A 20,269-nucleotide genomic window follows, 5' to 3' on the forward strand; every position below is an offset into this window, starting at 1 on the left:
ATGGAGTGCTACACAGCAGATAAAAATAATGACAGCTTGAATTTTGAAGGACAATGGATGGAACTAGAAAACATTATTTTGAGTGAGGTAACCCAGACACAGAAAGATAATTATCACATGTACTCGCTCATAGGTGGTTTTTAAACAAAGCAAAGAAAGTCAGCCTACAAACCACAATCCCAAAGAACTTAGACAATAGTGCACACTCTAAGAGAGACTTACATAGATGTAATCTACATGGGAAGTAGAAAAAGACAAGATCTCCTGAGTAAATTGGGAGCATGGGGGAGGACTGAAGGGGGAGAGGAGCAGAGAAAAATGTAGAGCTCAATAAATATCAATTTTAAAAAGATGCTGCCAAGTTGCTGTAGAGATTGCTCGGTGGTTAGGTGCACGTAAGTAACCAAGTGTGCTTGGAGAAGACTTCTATCTCACCATCGTGTGTCACTCTGGTTCTAGGGGATAGATGCCATCTTCTGAGCTCTGAGGGCAACCAGGCATCTATATGGTGCACCAACTGTGGAGCAATATTATACAGGCTACATATTTTTGTATTGTATGGCAGCCAGACACACACACACACACACACACACACTCTCTCTCTCTCTCTCTCTCTCTCTCTCTCTCTCTCTCTCTCTCTCTCTCTCTCTCTCTCTCTCTCTCTCTCTCTCTCTCTCTCTCTCTCTCTCTCTTTGGTTTTTCGAGACAGGGTTTCTTTGTGGCTTTGGAGCCTTGTCCTGGAACTAGCTCTTGTAGACCAGGCTGGTCTCGAACTCACAGAGACCCGCCTGCCTCTGCCTCTGCCTCCCGAGTGCTGGGATTAAAGGTGGGCACCACCACCGCCCTGCCGCAGCCAGACTCTTAAACCACAGTCGCGCCTGAGGTGGTCACATAGCACTTACAGACTGGCTGTCTCCTGGTTGAGGATATGCTAATGTTGTTCTGCTCCCTTCTTTGTGATTATGGAGGTCACCTGGGAAGAGTTGTTAATCCAAGCTAGTGACAGATACGACTTTAGCCCTGCTACCCCAAAACAGACTGCTAATAAACTTCTCCCTCAGTTTACTTTTGGGGATGAAAGCTGTTTTAAAAATAAACGCAGGTAATTTTCAGGAATTAAATGAACCCTGATATTGCTATGTAAACTATGTCTCAATTATTCCAGTGCCTCCAGGTCAGTCCAGAGAAATAATTTATGTTGCGGTTGGACCCTGACAACCTACATTCATGGAGGAAAAACACACTCAAGAAAATAAGTAAATCCTTAAGAAAATTTGAAGCAACTAAACATGAAATCTCACTAGGAATCTTTAAAAAGAAATGCAGATACACCTTAATGGCCATTTTACTATCGCAAGAAGTATTAGAGAAAAGCCAAATAAAACTTCTGGATGAAGTAACCTTTGTGTGTAACTAGTAGAAATTTACCTTGCTGATATTTGATGGAGGATAAGAATGTACATTTTCCAAGTATTCTTGTCTTCATTGATTGATCTAGGAGGTAGTTTTCATGAAAGAAATCCAAGCAGTTTTTGAAACCATACAGAACCACTCCCTTTTGATAGAATAATGGAGGTGGAACATTTTTAACAGAAATGATAAGAAGACTATGTGGGTCATATGTTAAAACCTGGTCTGTTTTAAAATATTGTGATGAGTGGAGGGCTTATGTGCCTTGTGATGACACCATATACCATGCATTGAGTTAGAGCTCTAGAGTCTACAAGACAAGACTTCTATACTGCTTTTAGTAAAGAATCATAGACAATAGAAATTCCAGATACATCTGTGTATAAAGGAACTTCTTTCTGGTCTACAGTTGTTCGGTGTCTGTATGCATATTCTCACAAAATTGTACATTTAACATGACACACTTGCTACATTTGTGCTTTTTATATTAGCCTATTAATGTGGTGTCAGACTTAACACTTCTTACTAGGATCACTTCAACATTTAAACATGTAAGCCTTAAAATAATAATAATAACTCTTTGGAGCTTGAGATAGGACAACAGTTAAAAACACTGGCTGTTCTCTTCCAGGGTACCTGGTTTCAATTCTCAGGACCCACTTGGCAGCTCTTATACAGTCTGTAAGTGCAGTTCTGGGTGAATCCAACACCCTCACAAAATACCAAAGCACATGAAATAAAAGTAAATTTCAACATGTAGTAGTAGTAGTCCTTCTTTCTTTCAACAAAATGCTTATATATTTATGTTTAAGTATTGATAATCATTAGAAAACTTTTACATAGTTTATACCCTATATAATATCAGTTATTTTCCAAGTTTATATATTATAAATTATATTAAATGTTTTCTTTGAAGCAGAGCATTTTTGAAAACTTAAGTTGATTATTCCTCATAACTAATTAGTTATGATTTCTTGATTAGGATGTTAGCTTCTCAGGCTTAAACGCAAAATGAGAATACATTTGTGTCGCAGGGTTACTGAAATGATGGCATTCTGTTATATATGCCATTACTAAAATGAAACAAAACATTTTTGCCAATGAAGAGAAAGATGTGGACTTTAGTATGTAAACAAAGTTTTTAAATATGAGGAAAAAGTGAAAAACAATAACATTTGAGTCATTAATCTGGGAAATACCCTAATTTTTATGCTTTATTGTCCTTTTATCATTCACACTGAGGTACATGCATTCTATGTCTATGTATACTAGTACTCAGTGTTCTTATCAGTGGATGGACAGCCGGGTAACAGGAATATATTCTGTATTTCTGAAGATTTGGAGTTTAAAATAAATGTGTATATTTGGTCATACTCTGAAGGTTCTGTAGGTAACTTTTCTTTACCCTCTTTGTGGTTCTGGTAATTGATGTCAGTTTTCCCTTTTCTGTGGCTTGAAGATGCAAAACTCATCTGCCACCATCAAGTCAAAACACATGACTTTTGCCACCAGAGTCTCTTATGGCATTGGTTCTCAACCTTCCTAGTGTGGTACTCTTTAATACAGTTCCTCATGTTGTAGTAACCAAACCGTAAAATTGTTTTCGTTCCTATTTCATAATTGTAATTTTGCTACTGTTAGAAATTATAATGTCAATATCTGTTTTCTGATGATCTCAGGAGACCCTTGTGAAAGGGGCCGTGACCCACAGGTTGAAAAACACTGTCTTAAGGTCTCCTTCTTAAAAGATGTTAGCTCTTGACCCATTGTATCCCAGTATGACCTCATTTTTACTTAAGTCCACAGAGGTCTTATTTCTGTAGTCAGAAACAGGTGTCAGAGCTTGAAACCTGAAAATGTTTTGCAGGACAGGCGCACTATTCAACCCTGATTTCCCAATGCAGAATCAGTCTTAACCAGTCAGAGAATGGATGGGAGATAGAATGTGGTAAAATGGATTCTAGTAAATGTTTGCCTTAAAACATTCTAATAATGACTTTTGGGGAAACACGAGATAATGAAATGTTTTATTTAAAATTTTATGTTATATCAGTTTAATATAGAATATTTTGTAATATTTTTCAGGTTATTGCTAAGCACATTAGGTTAGCAAATACAGAATAGGCACACCTCTAATCCCAATATTTGAGAGATAGAACAGAAGTATCAGGAGCTTCAAAGTTATCCTCAGCTATATAGTAAGAGCTCCACGGAAGCCACTTAAAACTTGACAAGGAAGGAAAGATTGGCCAGTGAGGTGACTCAGCAGGTAAAGGTGTTTAACATGGAACAAGCCTAGTGACTAGATTTCAGTTTCTAGGATGCGAAGAAGATGAAAGAAAATGCCCAGAGTTGTCTTCTGACCTGCACCTGAACACATTGCATGCATGCACACAGTGTTTTAAAACGAGGAAAAGAGATGGTAGAGAGAGACAAGTCTGAAGGCAGATTAGGAATTAGTATTCTAGATTGGGTGGGAGGTGGAATTGTAATTGAAGCTAGTCAGATGTGTTTTGTTTTGTTGCTACATTGTTATATTTCGACATTTTAATGTTTTGTTTGTTGAGACAGTGTCCTACTATGTAACCTTAGCTGGTCTGGAACTCAGAAAGATCCATGTGTCACCATACCCAGTTTACTTTAAGTGTTTTTATTTGCTGGTATTTAGTATGGAAGAATTCAGAATCTTTAGAGTTATCAGAAAAATTAATAAAAACCTAAAAAAATTCTAAATTTCTCTTTTATTATGTTATCATGAATGAATATGAAGGCAGCATACTCTGACTAGCTGCTTGTCACTTTACTGTAAGACCGCAGACCAAAATGATAGTACTGGTCTGCTTGTTCTACACACATACTCAGACAGTTGTTTTAAAACTAGTGAGTCACCCTCTCACATACCAGGTGTGGGGCACACTGGTTCAGAATCAGTGGCAGCAGAAGTATAAATAAGAATGACTGATTTGTTTGCATGTTCTAAAATAATTTTGAAATAGTGGGAGTAGAGCTTACTGGACAGTTTTAGATTCTCTAAATTTTAGAATTTTACCACCCATACTTCATCATCTAAAAATAGTGTCTTTTCAAACTCTAATTGATTTAGCATTATTGATTAAATGAAGTTCATATCGGGACTTGGCTTTGGGCAGCAAATAGAATAGGATCAAGGAATGTCTAATACAGAGATTACTGATCAGTGTTGGTAGCATAAAATAGGTATTGTCACATTAAATCACCTTAGGAATTTGGTATTAGTAGTTATTATTAGCGCATTAAGGGTAAGTTTAGACCCCACTTACAATAAAGATAAGCAGTGGTACAAATAGTGAGGCACAAAAAGTGTGTGTATGAACAATTAGAGAGTGTAAGTTGTGAGTGAGTATAGTGTTTTAAAAGTCACGCTAACTGCATTATTAAAGAACAAACTGCCTGGAACATGTGTGGATCAGTTGGCACACACAAAGTCTTGGATTTGCTCCCATTACCACATAAACAGGTGTGGTAGTTCTTTTTCTTAAGAAGTGAAAGCAAGAGCATCGGGAGAATTTCAAGGTACTCCTTGACCATATAGCAAAGTCAAGGCAGGTCTGGAATGCGTGTGACCCTATCTCAAAAGTAAAATGACATAAGCCTTTGGGATGGCTTAGTAGGTAAAGGTGCTTGCTACCAGGTTTGAGGACTGACTTGAGTTTGAGCCCCAGAATCCACATAGTGGAAGGAGAGTAGTGACTTCTGTCCTCTAACCTCTACACAAGCACCCCGTCCCACCCCAAATGTAAAATAAATAAATAAATGTGCTGGCAATCAATCATTCATAAGAACATATAATGAAAACCAGAGGGTTGACAGTAGTGATAAAATCTGAACAGAATTGAACTTTGTCACACACTGAGTATTTTAATTGTGACTATTGAGATAATTAGATAAAGCTGAACCAGAATTTGGTTAAATTATTTACTTTAAATAGGATTGTTGTAGAAAGAAACTTTAGGGGCTGTATGTCACATAAAATGTCTATAAGCTGGAAAGATGGCTCAGCAGTTAACACATACTTTTTGTAGAGGACCCAAATTGGCTTCCCAGGATTAGCTTTGAGCGGCATGTGCCTTCACCTGTAATTCCAGCTCTTCAGCAATGGTTCTCGGGAGACATTCCTAATGCTGCAATTCAGTTTCTCACATTGTGGTGACTACCAGCCATAAAGTTATTTTCTTAGCTACTTTGTAGCTTTAATTTTGCTACTGTTGTGAGTCATGATGTAAATATCTGATATGCAGAATATCTAATATGTGACCCCCCGAAGGGGTTAAGGTCTACCAGTTGAGAACTGCTGCTCTGGGGGACAGGGGGCTTTGGTGTTTGTCCTCTGAGGCAGTCATGCAACCACATGCATGTATATACTTTAAAAATAACATTTTCTCCTAAGATTTCTAGTTGTCATTTAGTAAGTATGTATAAGGTATCTAGTATGTAGTTTGGTATAGTTTGATGATACTTAACAAAGGGTGAATGATTTTAGATAAGTGTTTAATATACCGTAAAGTGTGAGGGTCACAGAAAGAAAATTATGTTAAGAGTAGATAAATGCTAGAGGTAGAGGGAAAAAGAGTGCCGTTAACACTGCAGTGTTAACTTATTGCTTCCAGGCCTTTTCATGGTTGTAACATCTCTGACTTTCCACTGGTATTGGGGTCATCTCTATTCCGTGGCCTGGACTGACTATGTAGCGTTGCTGTCTGTACAGTTGGTATAAGAGATAGCTGGTGGTGGATATTGTTTTTATAACTACTAAATCTGCACTTTATAGTTGTCTTTACATTTTTCTACTTTAAAAGGACACTGTCAAGTATTTTAGCTGTCGTGATGCATAATAGAAAGTTTCCTCATTTAAGTTTGTTTCTGTTACTGCCTTTTATTTTCTTGTATGGAATAAATGTAAGTTGGAGGGTTGTGGTTATGGCTCTAGGAATAACTGCTAATTATTAATATTATTCTGTATCTACAAGGTAATAACATTTTATGGAGAATATTTTTAATAAAACATTTTCAGGTTTTAAAGTATTTCTGCTATGGGTTATTTAAAAGTTTCAGACATCAGTAAATTGACTAAAAAGACTTGTTTTTACATTGAAGTATATTTGACAATATATTTTTAATGTTTCCCAAAAGTACAGATTTAACACTCAATGTTATTCCTTTATACTATACTGTAAATGAAATTTTTTTTTCCTGTGGTGTTGGTGATAGAATCCAGGACCTTGAGTATGCTAGGCAAACTCTCTACCACTGAGCTACATCCTGAGACTGCAAATTTCCATGGCTCTAGATTTGAGTTTTACTAGCTAATTATAACATGCTTTTTAATATAACTGAAAGCTTTTTAGAGTTTATTGGCTCAATTTAAATTGTAACTTATTTGTGAAATAACTTGTCAGAAATATTTGCTGACCACAGCTGCTTTGTTGTAGGAGGACTGACAAATGGTAGTGGTCGGTATATCTCTGCAGCACCTGGAGCAGAAGCAAAATACCGAAGTGCTTCAAGCACTTCCAGTCTATTTAGCTCCAGCAGCCAGCTCTTTCCTCCTTCTCGGCTCCGCTATAATAGATCTGATATCATGCCCTCCGGCCGCAGTAGGTTATTGGAAGATTTCAGGAACAACCGCTTCCCCAACCTTCAGCTCAGAGACCTGATTGGACATATAGTCGAGTTTTCTCAAGACCAGCATGGCTCCAGGTAGGTGGTTATGGTTCCTCACACTTCCCACTGTTTCTGTTGAACACTGCTGCCTTTAATAAGAGAGGAATCTAAGTGTTTATCTCCCTGGGCTACATGGTAAGACTTCCTTTTTTTCACTCCCCTCCCTTCTCATTCCCTCCCCTCAATGGAGATGAAAGAAGCATTTTAATTATATTAACTGAAGTGGCATGTCCCTGAGGCTGCACTAGTGACCTGGGTGTATCACAAGATCCTTTTCTACTTGCACACGCAAGTACAAAGTTTGAGTACGCAAGTGATTTTAGAAAGATTGTTTTCATCTTGTGATTTAAATTTTTCCCTTATAGATTCATACAGCAAAAGCTAGAGAGAGCTACTCCAGCTGAGCGACAGATGGTATTTAATGAGATTCTACAGGCAGCCTATCAGTTAATGACAGATGTTTTTGGAAACTATGTTATACAGAAGTTTTTTGAGGTAAGTACATTTATTTTGTATGATTATTCAGTTTTGTTAAAGTTGGGCAATGGTCATTTTCAATATTAAAGCTGGGCTCATATATCCAGAGCTAGTAAATGCTGCTTGTCGTGTATGCATAAAGACCTGAATTTGGAAGCTGGGCATGGTGGCACATGCCTTTAATCCACCACTCCGGAGGCAGAGGCGAGTGGATCTCTGTGAGTTTCAGGACAGTCAAAGGTACACAAAGAAACCCTGTCTTGAACCCCTCCTCCCACAAACAAAAAAGACCTGAATTTGGACCCCAAACGCCTCAGATAAGTAGCTAGTCATGATGGTAAGACTCTGTAATCCCAGCACTGGGGAACCAGAGACAGGATCTTTGGCTTTTTGGTTGAGGCTCTCTGCCTAAATCAACAGTGTATAGATTTAGTGACACAGACCGTCTCAAAAATGCCATAGTGGGACTAAACAGATGGCTCAATGGTTGAGAGTGCTTGTTGTTCCCCTAGCAGCCATATTGCAAGGCTCAAAACCACTTTTTGTTTGTTTTTTGGTTTTTTTCTTTCTCTTTTGAGACAGGGATTTTCTAGTTTTGGAACCTGTCCTGGAACTAGCTCTTGTAGACCAGACTGGCCTCAAACTCACAGAGATCCGCCTGCCTCTGCCTCCCAAGTGCTGGGATTAAAGGCGTGTGCCACCACCGCCCAGCTTACACAACCACTTATAACTTCAGTTCCAGAGACTCTGATACCTTCTTTTGAGGGCACACACATACTCATTTTAAAAAATAATTGCATTTTAAAAAGAATACAGATAAGCCAGGCATTATTGCATATAACTTAGGTTGCACACACACTTCCAGCACTCAGGAGGCAGAGACAGGTGAATGTTTCAGGCCAGACAGGGCTACATAGTGTGATCTTGTCTGGTGGGGGTAATGGTGTCAAGATAATAACAAGGAAATACTACAAGTGTTTCTGGATTCTTGGATTTTTACTATAGGTACCAAAGTAGTCTCATGCTCATTTCTTACTGTCTTTCAGTTCGGAAGTTTGGATCAGAAATTAGCCCTGGCTACTCGTATTCGTGGTCATGTACTACCATTAGCCTTGCAGATGTATGGCTGCCGTGTTATACAGAAAGCATTAGAGTCTATTTCTTCTGATCAACAGGTAATTGTAAGTTGAGATATACATTTTGTAATACTTAATTTATAAGTTAAATTTCTTTTTATCTCATAATCTTGAAGAAAAAAATATCCTAAAGATTTCTACCAGGAGACTTAAGATCTTTTCACAAAATCTTACCCATTCCATGGAGTTTGCCAGATAGAGTGCCCAGTGATATGTCTTTGCAGTTGCTTACCTTGTTATTATCTGTAGTTTCAGCAAGCATTTCACTGCTCCCAATTTTTATGTGGGTCTACCTAATATTTCTATTTTAAGAATACTAAGCAAACAACATTCTCATATTCTAGTTAGTATATACATACATGTGTGTATATGCTTTTTTTCCCTAAGTCTATTTAGTGAAGAAACTTAATATTCCTTTAAACAAGATTGACTTCTTTGAGGCTGGAAAGAACACATGCTGCTCTATTAAAGGACCAGAGTTCAGTTCAGAACCAAGCACAAATGGCATAATCTCATGCAGATACACATAGAAATTTAGAAAAAAATAATTTACTTGACATTCAGTGTGGAATTTTGTTTATATAGCATGACAGTATCTGAACAAAATAGCTTTTTTCTTAACTTCATCTTAATAATTTAGAAAGCCATTTTTGACTTAGACAATAAAATAAATTCTATAGGTTTGAAAACAAAAGGAAGAGGATGACTTAGCGTTTCTATGTCTGTGATAAAACACCATGGCCAAAATCAACTCAGGGATGAAAGTGTTTATTTCAGCTCACACAAGGAAAGTGAGGGCAGGACCTGGAAGCAGGAGCTGATGGAGAGACCGTGGAGAAGGGTGCTTCTTACTGACTTGCTCTTCATAGCTTACTAAACCTGTTTTCTTATAGTACCAACCCAGGGCCACCAACACAGGGATCTGGGCCCTTCCACATTGATAACTAATTAAGAAAATGAACCACAGACTTTCCCACAGGTCAATTTGGTAGAGACATTTTCTCAATTGAGGTTCCCTCTTCCAAAATGATTCTAATTTGTGTCAGGTTGATATAAAACTAGCCAGCAAGGAGGAAGGAGGTGGGTAAATGGGTAAGTGTGTAGGGTGTGTGTGTGTGTGTGTGTGTGTGTATTTTAGTTACAGGATTTAAAATCTGGAAAACTCCATTATTCCTGTGGAAGAAATTTTGTAGTTTTAGATTCATTAAAATATGGCACAGTAGAGAAAATCAACAGATTTAATTATTCAAAGAACTTCTCTGCCATAGGTGTCAATAGTAGCATAGTCTTTCAGTAGCTGTGCCTTGGGTATTTGGAAATAAAAAGGACTAATACTGTTTCGTTTTGTTTTTTTTTTTTAAAAATCTTTATCTTTATTCTATATGTATTGGTGTTTTGCCTGCATGCATGTCTGTATGATGATGGCAGATCTCCTGGAACTGAAGTTACAGACAGTTGTGAACTGCTGTGTGGGTGCTGGGAATTGAACTCAGGTCGTCAAGAACAGCCAGTCAGTGTTTTTACCACTGAGCCATTTCTCCAGCCCGGGACTAATACTGTTTTAATGAGAACTAGTTAATAAAGAATAGAATCTTTTTTAATTTTGGAATTTTTAGGTTAATTGTATTTTATAATTCAGTCTGTTTTAGTTTAGACATAAATTCATGTTGTAGGTTGGCTTAACCGGATTCCTTCATAATTGTGTTGGAATATAGTTGAGATTCTTTAAATACCTTTAGATTATATGGGTCCATTTCTTAGCAATAATATTTTCTATTCTAATCAGACATACAAATTATAGTAAAATTTTATTAGTTTTATAGGCATTAGACAAGAAGAAAAATGTCCATCATTAATGACAATTATTGATAATAAGCGAAATACAGATAGATAACCTAACATCCCATGTTATACTCTGTTTTATGCACTTTTATAAACTCATGTGAACATTAGTGATAACTCTTTAGTACCAACGGATGCAGATGCTAAGTAGGTCATAGAAATAAGAGCTTTAAAAGTGTCTATTTGGCTGGGTGCTGATGTCACACACCTTTAATTCCAGCACTTGGAGGCAGAAGCAGGTGAATCTCTGAGTTACAGGCTAGCCTGGTCTATAGAGTAAGCTTTAGGAACAGCCAAGGCTACACAGAGAAACCCTGTCTTGGGGCGCGGGGTGGGGGGGTGTATTAGATACCTGTTATATAAGATAATGCAGGAGAGCCGGGCGATGGTGGCACACGCCTTTAATCCCAGCACTCGGGAGGCAGAGGCAGGCGGATCTCTGTGAGTTCTAGACCAGCCTGGTCTACAAAGCTAGTTCCAGGACAGGCTCCAAAGCCACAGAGAAACCCTGTCTCGAAAAACCAAAAAAAAAAAAAAAGATAATGCAGGAACATGTACACAGTGGAAATTGTAATTTAAATACGGCAGGTTCATTGTCACTGAGTTATTTCAGCATATATCATTAATATTACTATCTGTGATTTGCTTTAATAATTTGTATTTTGGGTGGTTTCTAAATTTTTGTATTATAAAATTTTAGCATGCTTTGTTCTTCGTTATTTTTAACTTTGTTCTTCGTGAATACTTGTAGCTCCATTGGGTTTTCTGGATAAAATAATTATCTAAATGACTTTTGCAGAGTGAAATGGTAAAGGAGCTAGATGGTCATGTGCTCAAATGTGTGAAAGATCAGAATGGAAACCATGTTGTACAAAAATGTATTGAATGTGTTCAGCCGCAGTCACTGCAGTTCATCATTGATGCATTCAAAGGACAAGTAAGATTGATTTTTTTTGTTTGTTTTTGTATTCGTTTCCTTAGCAGAGCATTTTATGATGTGAATTTAGCATTCTTTTGAGTACAATATTATACTGGATACTTTCATTAAACATAGTAATTGATGGAAGAGCAGGGAAAAGTCTTGAAACTATATTGACACAGGCAAAATAACTACCAACTAGTACCAGGTCTTACCCATTAGATTTTTTTTTTTAATCAAAATTATCTTCAGGCTGTCTAGGAAGCTCAGCAAATCAAGGGGAAATGCTGTCACGCCTGGTGATCCGAGTTTTGTTCCCCTGATTCCACATGGTGAATGAAAAATCAGATTCCTCCAAATTGTCCTCAGACCTCCATACACAGATAATCTCCATGCTGGAGAATGCTGATGCTGTGATTGTATTAGCTATGGATCCACCACTTGGCTGGGTGTTAGCATCTATCTTGTCAATCTGATACAGTGATTGAGAAATAATAGGATATGTGCATTATTTCCTTCTTTTATTTATTTCAAGGTGTTTGTGCTTTCAACCCATCCTTATGGCTGCAGAGTCATTCAGCGTATCCTAGAGCACTGCACTGCAGAGCAGACCTTACCCATCTTAGAAGAGCTTCACCAACACACAGAACAGTTGGTACAGGTATGTCACCTAAGAATTTGAAATATTTGTGTATTTTGAATATTTTTTGAGAGATGTAATTTGTAGTTAAAAGTATAAAAATGAGGAGGCAAAGCTTACTGTATCCTCTCAATTCTTAATGATGGAAAGTAATTTTTAAATGTGTTACAGGATCAGTATGGCAATTATGTTATTCAGCATGTACTGGAACATGGTCGACCTGAAGACAAGAGCAAAATTGTATCTGAAATCAGAGGAAAGGTGTTAGCCCTGAGTCAACACAAATTTGCCAGGTATTACAACAGTCAGTTTTTCCAGCTCTTTTCTATACAATTTTTTAGTGGGCCTATAGTTAAATTTGTGGTTGTCAAATTTGTGGGCTATTTTGTGATACCATTTCTTTTGGTTTTTTGAGACAGGGTTTCTTTGTGGCTTTGGAGCCTGTCCTGGAACTAGCTCTTGTAGTCCAGGGTGGCCTTGAACTCAGAGATCCACCCGCCTCTATCTCCTGAGTGCTGGGATTAAAGGTGTGGGCCGCCACCACTAGCAACCATTTCTGTTTTTAAAAGTAATTACAAACCAAGAAATTTTATCTTGTGTTCTCTTTTCTAGTACATTGGAACAAATTGAAAAGTCAAGACTACTTGACTATAAAGAAATGACATAACAAAGTTTCTCTGTGTGTGCTTTTAATTTTTAGCAATGTAGTAGAAAAGTGTGTTACTCATGCCTCCCGTGCTGAGAGAGCTTTACTGATCGACGAGGTTTGCTGTCAGAATGATGGTCCTCACAGTGCCTTATACACCATGATGAAGGATCAATATGCCAATTACGTGGTTCAGAAGATGATTGATATGGCCGAGCCTGCTCAGAGGAAGATAATCATGCACAAGGTAACTGGTGCACAGCTCCATGAGGTCACACCCTCTGTGTGACCTGTGACTGCATACACACTTTTGTAGGGTTTATTTCTCCAATAGACAACATTTAAAGCACATGGGCAGCTTAGTTGACACTGTAAAATCACATTAATTTCTCAGCTGTTAGGTTTAATGTTAGTCTTCCTCCCCTGTCTTGTTCAGTTTTATTCGATTTGCAGTAAGTAGTTTATTGGTTGAATGCTGAGTTGTTTTCTTTAATGGTATTAGATTTTCCCAATAAGTGGGCTGCTCTTTTAGAGAATCTTTGCAATTCCCAACACCCTCATGGTGGCTCACAAGCACCTATAACTCCTAATTCTAGGGTCTCTGGTACCCTCCTCTGACCTCAGTGGGTACCTGTATGCACACATACATACACACAGTTTAATTAATCCCTTTAAAAGAAATCTTTTCTTTATTTTAGTTATTACACTTCAAGCTATTTCCCCTCTTGACTCTAATGATTCTTTAAAATCACCAGTTCTGCTGGCAAAATGGCTTGTACAGTAGAGTTGTTTGCTGCCACATCTTTTGAACTGTATTGCACCTCTGGGCTCCAAACGTAACGGAAGGAGAAAATTGAATCATGCAAATTGTCCTGCCTGAATGTCAGGATGCACATGTGCTTGCACACAAGGCGTAATTTTTGTTTGGAGTTTTGTTGTTGTGGTTTAGATTCATTTATTTTAATGAATGTTGCCGCATATATGTGTTGTATATATATGTATATATACATATATGTGTGTTATACACACACACACACACACACACACACACACTACATGTGTATGTACCTGGTGCCCATGGAGGGCATCAGACCTCTTGGAACTGGAATTATAGGTGTTTATGAGATGCCATGTAAGTGCTGGGTTTCAAACACACTTCATTAAAAGAACAAGTGCTCTTAAACAGTAAGACTTTTCTCCAGCCCATAAGTGTAATTTTAAAAAAAAATCATTAATTTCCATAAAAATGTAATGTCAAAAAGAACTCTAAAGTTAGCCTCAAGAGATCCAAGCCTATAATTCCTAGTTAGGAGGCCAGTGTGGGAGGATTGAAAGTCTGATGCTTTTCTACATAACTTGCCAAGATTTTGTTTCAGTACATCAACTAACAAAACTGGGGGGGAAGGGGGTGTTAATGCTCTTTTTGGCTTGATTGCTTTAGAAAACATGGAACATCTGTCCCCTTTTGAACCTTTTCCCTTTATCAAGAGAAAATATTCTCCCTGGGCGGTGGTGGCGCACGCCTTTAATCCCAGCACTGGCTGTTTTCGAGCCTTGTTGGATCCTTACATGAAGGATCTCTGTTGTCTTTGCAGTCCTTGCAAGGCCATTTCCTCTCCATTGTAAATTCTCAAGTCACGATTTAAAAATTGGGATGCTCGGGAGGCAGTGACAGGAGGATCTCTGGGAGTTCGAGGCCAGCCTGGTATACAAGAGCTAGTTCCGGGACAGGCACCAAAGCTACAGAGAAACCCTGTCTCGAAAAACCAAAAATAAAAATATTCTCAAGATCCCCTCATCCCATGCATTGTATCAGAGCCATTGCTGGTGTGTGGCAGTTAACAAACACCAGCTCTTAAGGGTTCTTTTTGGTGGTGGGGGGGGTGTTGAGACAGGGTTTCTCTGTAGCTTTGGGGCCTGTCCTAGAACTTGCTCTGTAGAGCAGGCTGGCCTGGAACTCAGAGATCCGCCTGTCTCTGCCTCCCAGTGCTGGGATTAAATGTGTGCCCCATCACCACCCTCTAGCAGCTCATAATTATAGCACTGAGTTTTTAAAAATTCATTCTTCAAATTGTTGTGTCGTTTTTTTTGTTGTTTTTTTTTTTTTTTTTTTTTTTTTGCTTTTTGACTCTTCTAAAGATTTTAACCTTATTTTTAATTTATAGTACTTACTGAGCCAATAGTATACATAGTATTTTTAACCATATATATAGTGCGCTCTATAAAGGTCCTTGAAAAATTATTTTGTAGGATAACTTCCTAGATATTGCCCAGTTGTATTCAGGAATCTTACAGGTTGTGTGTCCCTGTGAGAAGAGTTGCCTTTTACTAGTCTGTTCTGTGACAGTTACTGTACTCACTGCACATCTAGCTGGAAAGGGGGCAGTATATGTTTATATTAGGGGCTTCCTTTGTTGGCATGTGACACAGCAGTGGCTTGTTATTTATTGAACCAAAAAAAAATGTTGCCTCTTTAAGCATTTTTGAGAAAATTATGTTTCAGAATTGGTTTTGTACCTAAGTAGCTTTGTAATTTTTAGCAGAATGATGATCCAGACTTGAGGGAGCTATTTTAAATCATAAACAAGGCAAGATGGCTCAGTAGGTAAAAGGTACTTGCCATCAAGCCCGAAGACCTAGTTGAGTTCAATCCCCAGGGACACAGAGTAGAAGTAGAGAACACTCTTTCTTAAGTTGTCCTCTCACCTCCGTATACTGAACTGGCCTGTCCAAACCACACACATATGAATTAAAAACAGAAACTACAGTAACTTGGGGTTTTTTTTCTCACAAGATTGTTTGTTTTTCAGATTCGACCTCATATTACTACTCTTCGCAAATACACATATGGGAAGCATATACTGGCCAAGTTGGAAAAATACTATTTGAAAAATAGCCCAGATCTAGGGCCTATCGGAGGACCACCAAATGGAATGCTTTAAGAGAAAGGAGATGATTCAACCATGTTTAAAGAATGGGTTTTCTTTGTGAATTATCAAAACACAATTCAACTATGAATCTTTGATTTTTTTTTAAGCAAAACTATTTATTGACTTTCTTCATCCATTTGTAAATTTTTAAGGTTCTTGTGTATATTTAGGGGGTGGGGTGGTGAATTATAAATTATCTTCAACCCTGAGTGGAGACCTATCAGATTGGATTTCTGGTGAAGCACAGAATGCCTGTATATGATGTAACTGTATCCCCCTTCCCACCCCCACCCCCCCAAAAAAAAAGAAACAAAAAAAGGAAAAAAGTTGTCACATATTTTGTAAATTTATACCTTGTAAAGTCACAAAAAAAATAGTTTTTAAAGGGAAAAGTACAGTATTTTAATAAACTGGCTTGCAGTCTGGTAGGTCTACAACCCCATAGCACAACAGGTTTATATAGATGTACATAGAATTATAGTTCTTATTTTTTTCCTTTATGTGAAGCCTTTTATAACAGATTAACAATCAACTGCATAAATATTATTAATATTTTAAAAAGAAAGTTAAGTTGTATTTTGGTAATTCACAAACTATCATGCGAAGAAAAACTCAGAAAAACAGACAAGAATAAAATGATTTGAGATAACATTATTTACAGTGGATGTGGTTTTAATAAAATTACTGCCCTATAATGTCCCTGGCAATGTACAGAAGAATTGTATATACTTATTGTAATGAATTAGAAAAAACAATCATGGTGGTACTTCCATTCAGTTGAGTTTGCACTGAATGAAAAGTTAAATTCCACACTAACTTTTCAGTTTGGTTTGCAACGAGAATGGATGGAGGTTTGTATTTTGTTCTAATTATAGAATTAAAGATTGTTGAGGAAGTGTTGGTTTATTCTGCGTTTTCATAGTAGTACATAAATAGGAACCTGATAGAGGTGAGAGAGGCCACTGAGAAGTGAACTGATAGCTCAGCATTTAGCATGATTGCATATTCAGAGAGCTTTTTTTTCTTCCTATAAATAAACACATTGTGTGTGTGTAGGGGTAGATGTAAGTTTACAATTTGAAAGCAGATATTGTTTCAGTGTTTGTTATGAAAGCCTTGCTAATTTCGTAGTAACTTTCCTTGGTTGTACAGGTGTACATTTGTAAACCTTCATGCTGTAAATGGAATCTGTTTTATCTCTTTGGGAAACATTTGCATTTAGTGTACATTGACATCCCTGCCCTCTTTAACCTGGCAATATAGTGTTGTATAATGTAAATTTATTTCTCCAAATTGAGAGTGATTTTTAAAAAATTTTTTATCTTTATATGGTTTCAGAAGTATGAACCAACTTTCTTTTTATTATTGTGGAAAACATTTTGTTTTATAACATAGTTGTTGACTCTGTTGATAGTGGACATGCTAGGATCTGGATCACTTTCACCTGAAGTCAGGGTATTGTGCATAGTAAATAGAAAGTATTGGACTGAGATTTGATTACCACAGAGGCCAATGCTTTTTCCATCTTAAATGTGATGTGACTTTTTTCTTTGTACAGAAGAGTACTGTATTTTTGAATAGCCTACTCCCAAGTAAGAGCAAATCTGTATGATAACATTTTTTCCTCTGGACATAAGACATTATAACAGTAACATGATGTACATTTACAAGCGGCCTTATGTACATTTCCCAACAATCTTTCTAAGGCAAAATTGTGACCATATGTGTATAATTAAAATCGTTTTTAATCCTTTGCCTATGAAAATATTTTGGAAAAAATTGCTTTGTATATTCAGTTTCTGAAAGATAAAGAAAGTGCTTTGTATTTTGTTGAAGTCAGTATTTTGTATGAACATTTATGTTGACCCTCTTATGTTCAGTGCTGAAAACTGAAATGAACATGATATTTCTGTCAGATAAATTGTAGAAGGGATTTTTTTTTTCTGGAGGTCTGCAGAACAAAAGCAATCAGAGCACAATATTGAGTATAAAGTTCTATTCTTTTGTTACTCATATCATGAACCTTAAAATTTGACATGAAGTTTGGGGTGCCAGGAGTCTTTCATGTTGATGTTGAGTTATTCTAGCTTTCTAACCCAACATTCCTTGTCACCATTCTCAGTCACACTGGTTCATCAGCATGTCCCTGTCACATTTTTCTCCCATGTAGAGTGACACTCTCCCTCCTTTTCCACTTTGTTTTGCCAGCCTGAGTATCTTGGCTCTGGGTTGAACATAACTTGCCTGCATCAGCCAGTGGTTTTAGGGTCAAAGCTGCCAGTATTCGAGACTAGCAGCCCTCCTGGTTCCTGTTCACCCTTGCTTTTGTGTGCTCAGGCAGCTGTCGCTCAGCTCAGAAAGTGGCAAGTCCTAGAGAAAGTCCTGATTCATACTTCCCAGTGCTGACAACCCAGTTTTCCTGATACTTTTAGGCATATTCTAGAAAAATACCTGTTTGTGTAGAAATTTTATGATCTGCCAGTTTTGGTGCCCACCCTGATTCCACCTTCTAGTATGTTGGCATGGAACTTTAGAAAAATTGACTTTTCAGAATAAATCTGATTGGGCAGAAACCGCTTAGGCTTACTCTTGAGTGTCTCCTTTTGGTATAGATTGTTTCTGGACCAGTTTGTCTAAGTCCTGGCTCTTATTGGTTCATATGAAATGTTATCTTCACTTCTTTGTATATTATGTATAAATTAGAAATGAAACGTGTGAATAACATTGTATGAAATAAACTTGGTCTTGTGTTTTTCTCTAGATAAAATATCCCTCTGTATCTCAGTTACAGTCTAGATTGCCTCATTAAGTCACTTAACATCACTAAAACATGTGGATACTTTCCACATAACCTTGCTATTTTGTAAAGTTGCGTATGCTAGCAACCTGGGTGCCCTGGTGGGCTAGTGCTAATTTCTTAGCTCATTGGTTGTAGGAATTCAAATATATTAAAGATTCCCAGGTGTTAGGGTTTTGTTTAAAGATTTATGTATTTTGTGTAAATAAGTGCTGTGTCTTCGTGTAGACCTGCAACACCAAATGAGATCATCGGATCCTATTATAGATAGTTGTGTTGCTGGGAATTAAATTCAGGACCTTAACCACTGAGCCATCTCTCCAGCTCCAGGGCTTGATTCTTAATGGAGACAGGCTGTTTTATTTTAGCATTGTTTCTATAGCTGCGGGGTGGGGTGCAGTACCTGTTGGAATCTAAAGTGGAGATTCTATAATGCTAATAGAAAGCGGGAACACCTTTACACTCGCTTAGCTCCGAGTTTGGTTGTTTATAGTGTGTGTGTGTGTGTCTTCTTCCTCCACAGCTTGCCTGAGTTTAAAGTCTCTGCAGTCAGGAGGGTGACGGACTGCAGTGTGGAGGGGGTGTGTGGTGCAGAAGCCTATCCTTTGTCTGGTCTTTTAAGATAAAAGCCCAACTACAGAGCACGGCCTTTGGGCAGTTTCTCCAGGATCTTAGATGCTTACGAAGGCCAGGGCAAGTTAGGAATGAAAGCTCAGGAGTGCCACTCTTCCCAACCACGTCAGGCCTTGAATCATCTCCAACACCACTGAAACACATCGAGGACGGCTTTATTGTGTCTGATAAAGTAGGAACCGGGCAGTTTTGCTGAGTGATAGTGTTTGATGCTCTTGCAGAGGTCCTGAGTTCGGTTTCCAGAATCCATACTAGGTGGCTTACAAACTCCTGAAACTTGAGTTTCAGTTCCCCTTCTGTCTTCCATGAGCACCCACATCCACATGGTGCAAATAAGTACACTCAGGTACACATACATAGATGTCTGAGTTTAACCTCAGCCAGTTGGAAAGTCTGAGCATGTACCCACCCACCCAGTGCATCCGTTTTGAGTTTACCTAAAGGAAACCACAGGAACACTTAAAAAAACTTGCTTATTTGGCATATAGCAAGCAAAGCATGGAAGTAAGGAAAGTCTGCCTATTGGCATAAACCACTCTCCTAGAATTTCTGTATAATAAAAGATGGGACTTCCACAAACAGCTAGCCAAAGTGTGTGTGATCCCAGCACTCCAAAGGCTGAGATTGGAAGGTAGAGAGATCACGGCCAATCAGCCTGATTTAGAAAAGAAGCCAGCAGGGTCTTGCTTGGCTCCCTGAAATACATTCCCCAGGAATTCTTTGACTTCCCTGGCAAGTCAAGGTTGTTTTCCTCACACACATTGGCTACACTGGGTCCTTGGAGTACCTGGCTATTGCACTCCCAGAAGTCCAACTACAACCCTAGGAATCTGGAGTTGTGGAAGTGTTCCTATGGCTTCCTGTAGTTGATCTAATGGGGATTAGACATATTACCGTAAACAATGCTGTAGTAGTTATATTGCTATTGCTGTTATAAAACAGTGACCAAGGCAACTTGTGGATTTATTTGGATTTAAAGTTCCCAGGGGGATGAGATTGTCACTATCATAGTGGGGAAACATGGCAGCAAGCACCAGGCATGGTGGCAGGAGCAGTTGAGTTCACATCTCAGAACCGTAAGTAGGAAACAGCAAACATGCCGCAAGTCTTTTAAGTTCACAAAATCTGCTTCCAGTGAC

General features: G+C 38.0%; 1 protein-coding gene across 17 annotated transcripts in view; it reads left to right on the plus strand.

Annotated features, from left to right (window-relative positions):
* Pum2 (pumilio RNA binding family member 2) overlaps positions 1-18,484 on the plus strand; it is a 79,692-nt gene extending 61,208 nt beyond the window's left edge. For 8 of the 17 annotated variants that reach the window (XM_075983996.1, XM_075983993.1, XM_075983994.1 and 5 more), the window contains 8 exons: positions 6,879-7,146; positions 7,476-7,605; positions 8,634-8,762; positions 11,365-11,502; positions 12,020-12,145; positions 12,296-12,417; positions 12,825-13,017; positions 15,581-18,484. In XM_075983996.1, coding sequence (XP_075840111.1) covers positions 6,879-7,146; positions 7,476-7,605; positions 8,634-8,762; positions 11,365-11,502; positions 12,020-12,145; positions 12,296-12,417; positions 12,825-13,017; positions 15,581-15,712 — 1,238 coding nt within the window. In that variant the 3' untranslated portion in view covers positions 15,713-18,484. Of the gene's footprint in view, positions 1-6,878; positions 7,147-7,475; positions 7,606-8,633; positions 8,769-11,364; positions 11,503-12,019; positions 12,146-12,295; positions 12,418-12,824; positions 13,018-15,580 lie in introns of all 17 variants that reach the window. The other 9 variants (XM_075983986.1, XM_075983991.1, XM_075983982.1 and 6 more) reach the window with 2 other exon arrangements.
* Positions 18,485-20,269: the final 1,785 nt, after the last annotated feature.

Source organism: Microtus pennsylvanicus, chromosome 8 (assembly GCF_037038515.1).
Source record: "Microtus pennsylvanicus isolate mMicPen1 chromosome 8, mMicPen1.hap1, whole genome shotgun sequence".
Lineage (NCBI taxonomy): Eukaryota > Metazoa > Chordata > Mammalia > Rodentia > Cricetidae > Microtus > Microtus pennsylvanicus.